Below are 1,435 nucleotides of genomic sequence, written 5' to 3'. Positions count from 1 at the left end.
TCGGGTTGACACGATAACGCCCATATCTATACTAGCTAGGCGGATAAGGTCGGCATGATAACGCCAATTCCAAATACTACAACATAATAAAGATATCTTCGACACAGATACGTCCGTATTTAATGACAAAATACATATATAAACTAGAACGAGATTACAGTCTCACCTCCGAAATTCTTGAGTGAGAAATGGCTAGGAGTATAAATCATGGCATAGGTAAGGTTATTTCTAGGTATACCGAATTGTTGAGTGTTTTAGTCTTGTTGGAGTAGTAGATGAGGCACGCGTCTTCCAAAAATATCAAAACGTCACCATTTTTGAAAACTTTGCATCTAGAAATATTTAAATAAATCCACTCCAAATCAAAATCAATACCAATCTGGTACTCCATGGTCCAAGATTCCTTGGCTTGGTATTCCTTCATCATCCAGATGACGATGACCTTTTCGTTTATTAGGTAAATCAAAGATAGGCAGTCCCTCAAAACATCCAACTTGATATCCGAAGGAAGTTTATCATCAACAACATGTTCTTCTAATGCGGGGGCAGGGAAGATGCTAAAACATTCTGTTTCAAGATCAAAAACAGAAATCCACAAGGTTTGAGCGGAATCACATACTGCCCAATGGGGGTTGCCATTGCATACAGTGTAATGATCTATGTAATTGAATCGACAACCAGAAGCGGGGCCAGTTTCAACACGCCTCCATGTTCCTGTTCCTGTTCCGAGGGTGTATACATGATGAGAGTCGGAAACGCACCCATTGATACAGATGACCCCATATTGGCCACTAATTTTGCTCATACAAAATCCAAAACTCATCACGTAGTCCGAGTCCGATTTGTATTCATCACGGAGGCAGAGCTTGATATACTGACGAGTTAGAGGATTGCTTATGTAAACATAAAGAACATCTGGTGAGTCTAGAAAAAGCAATCCATTAGCTTGCCGAGCACGATCCATTTGCGGTATTGAGTCTCCGTGAGGGATTTCAATATCTGTGAGGTGAACTGGAGCATAGCTCTCCAGATCTGCTTCTTCATCTTCGTCTTCAAATTCCAAAATGGTGCACATAGTTGACTTGCCTGTCTCCGGCACCAACATAACTAGGGTTGGTGGGGTTTTGATTTCGGATTTGACGAAATCAGCGGACTCAATCAGATTGAGCCATGGTTTGCAGACGCATTTGCTGATTGATTTGCTTCGGAGAGGGAGCCGTGAGAGGATGTTGATGGTGAGTTCCGATGGTAGATATGTGAAGAAATCTTGCTTTATTGTCAGAAATGGAATGCGTTTATGCTCTTCAATCAGACGGGTTTAAAAATGAGAGAAATAGCGGAGGTGACAAAATGAGTATCTTTTGTGATTTAAATATAGGGTTATTAGGGTTTTCTGACATTTTTAGTATCTGGAGTCTACATATATCACGACACA

General features: G+C 40.8%; 1 protein-coding gene across 1 annotated transcript; it reads right to left on the bottom strand.

The window, feature by feature from the left end:
• Positions 1 to 205: 205 nt before the first annotated feature.
• Positions 206 to 1,075, bottom strand: LOC125194769 (F-box protein At3g07870-like). Its single transcript, XM_048092995.2, has one exon. The coding sequence runs from the start codon at positions 1,073 to 1,075 to the stop codon at positions 206 to 208; it is 870 nt and encodes a 289-aa protein (XP_047948952.2).
• Between the last annotated feature and the right edge of the window lie 360 nt (positions 1,076 to 1,435).

The sequence above is a fragment of the Salvia hispanica genome, chromosome 4 (genome assembly GCF_029641045.1).
Source record: "Salvia hispanica isolate PSC_SH4W2 chromosome 4, Shi_PSC_v1, whole genome shotgun sequence".
Taxonomy (NCBI): domain Eukaryota; kingdom Viridiplantae; phylum Streptophyta; class Magnoliopsida; order Lamiales; family Lamiaceae; genus Salvia; species Salvia hispanica.
This window is presented reverse-complemented; position numbering and strand designations above follow the sequence as displayed.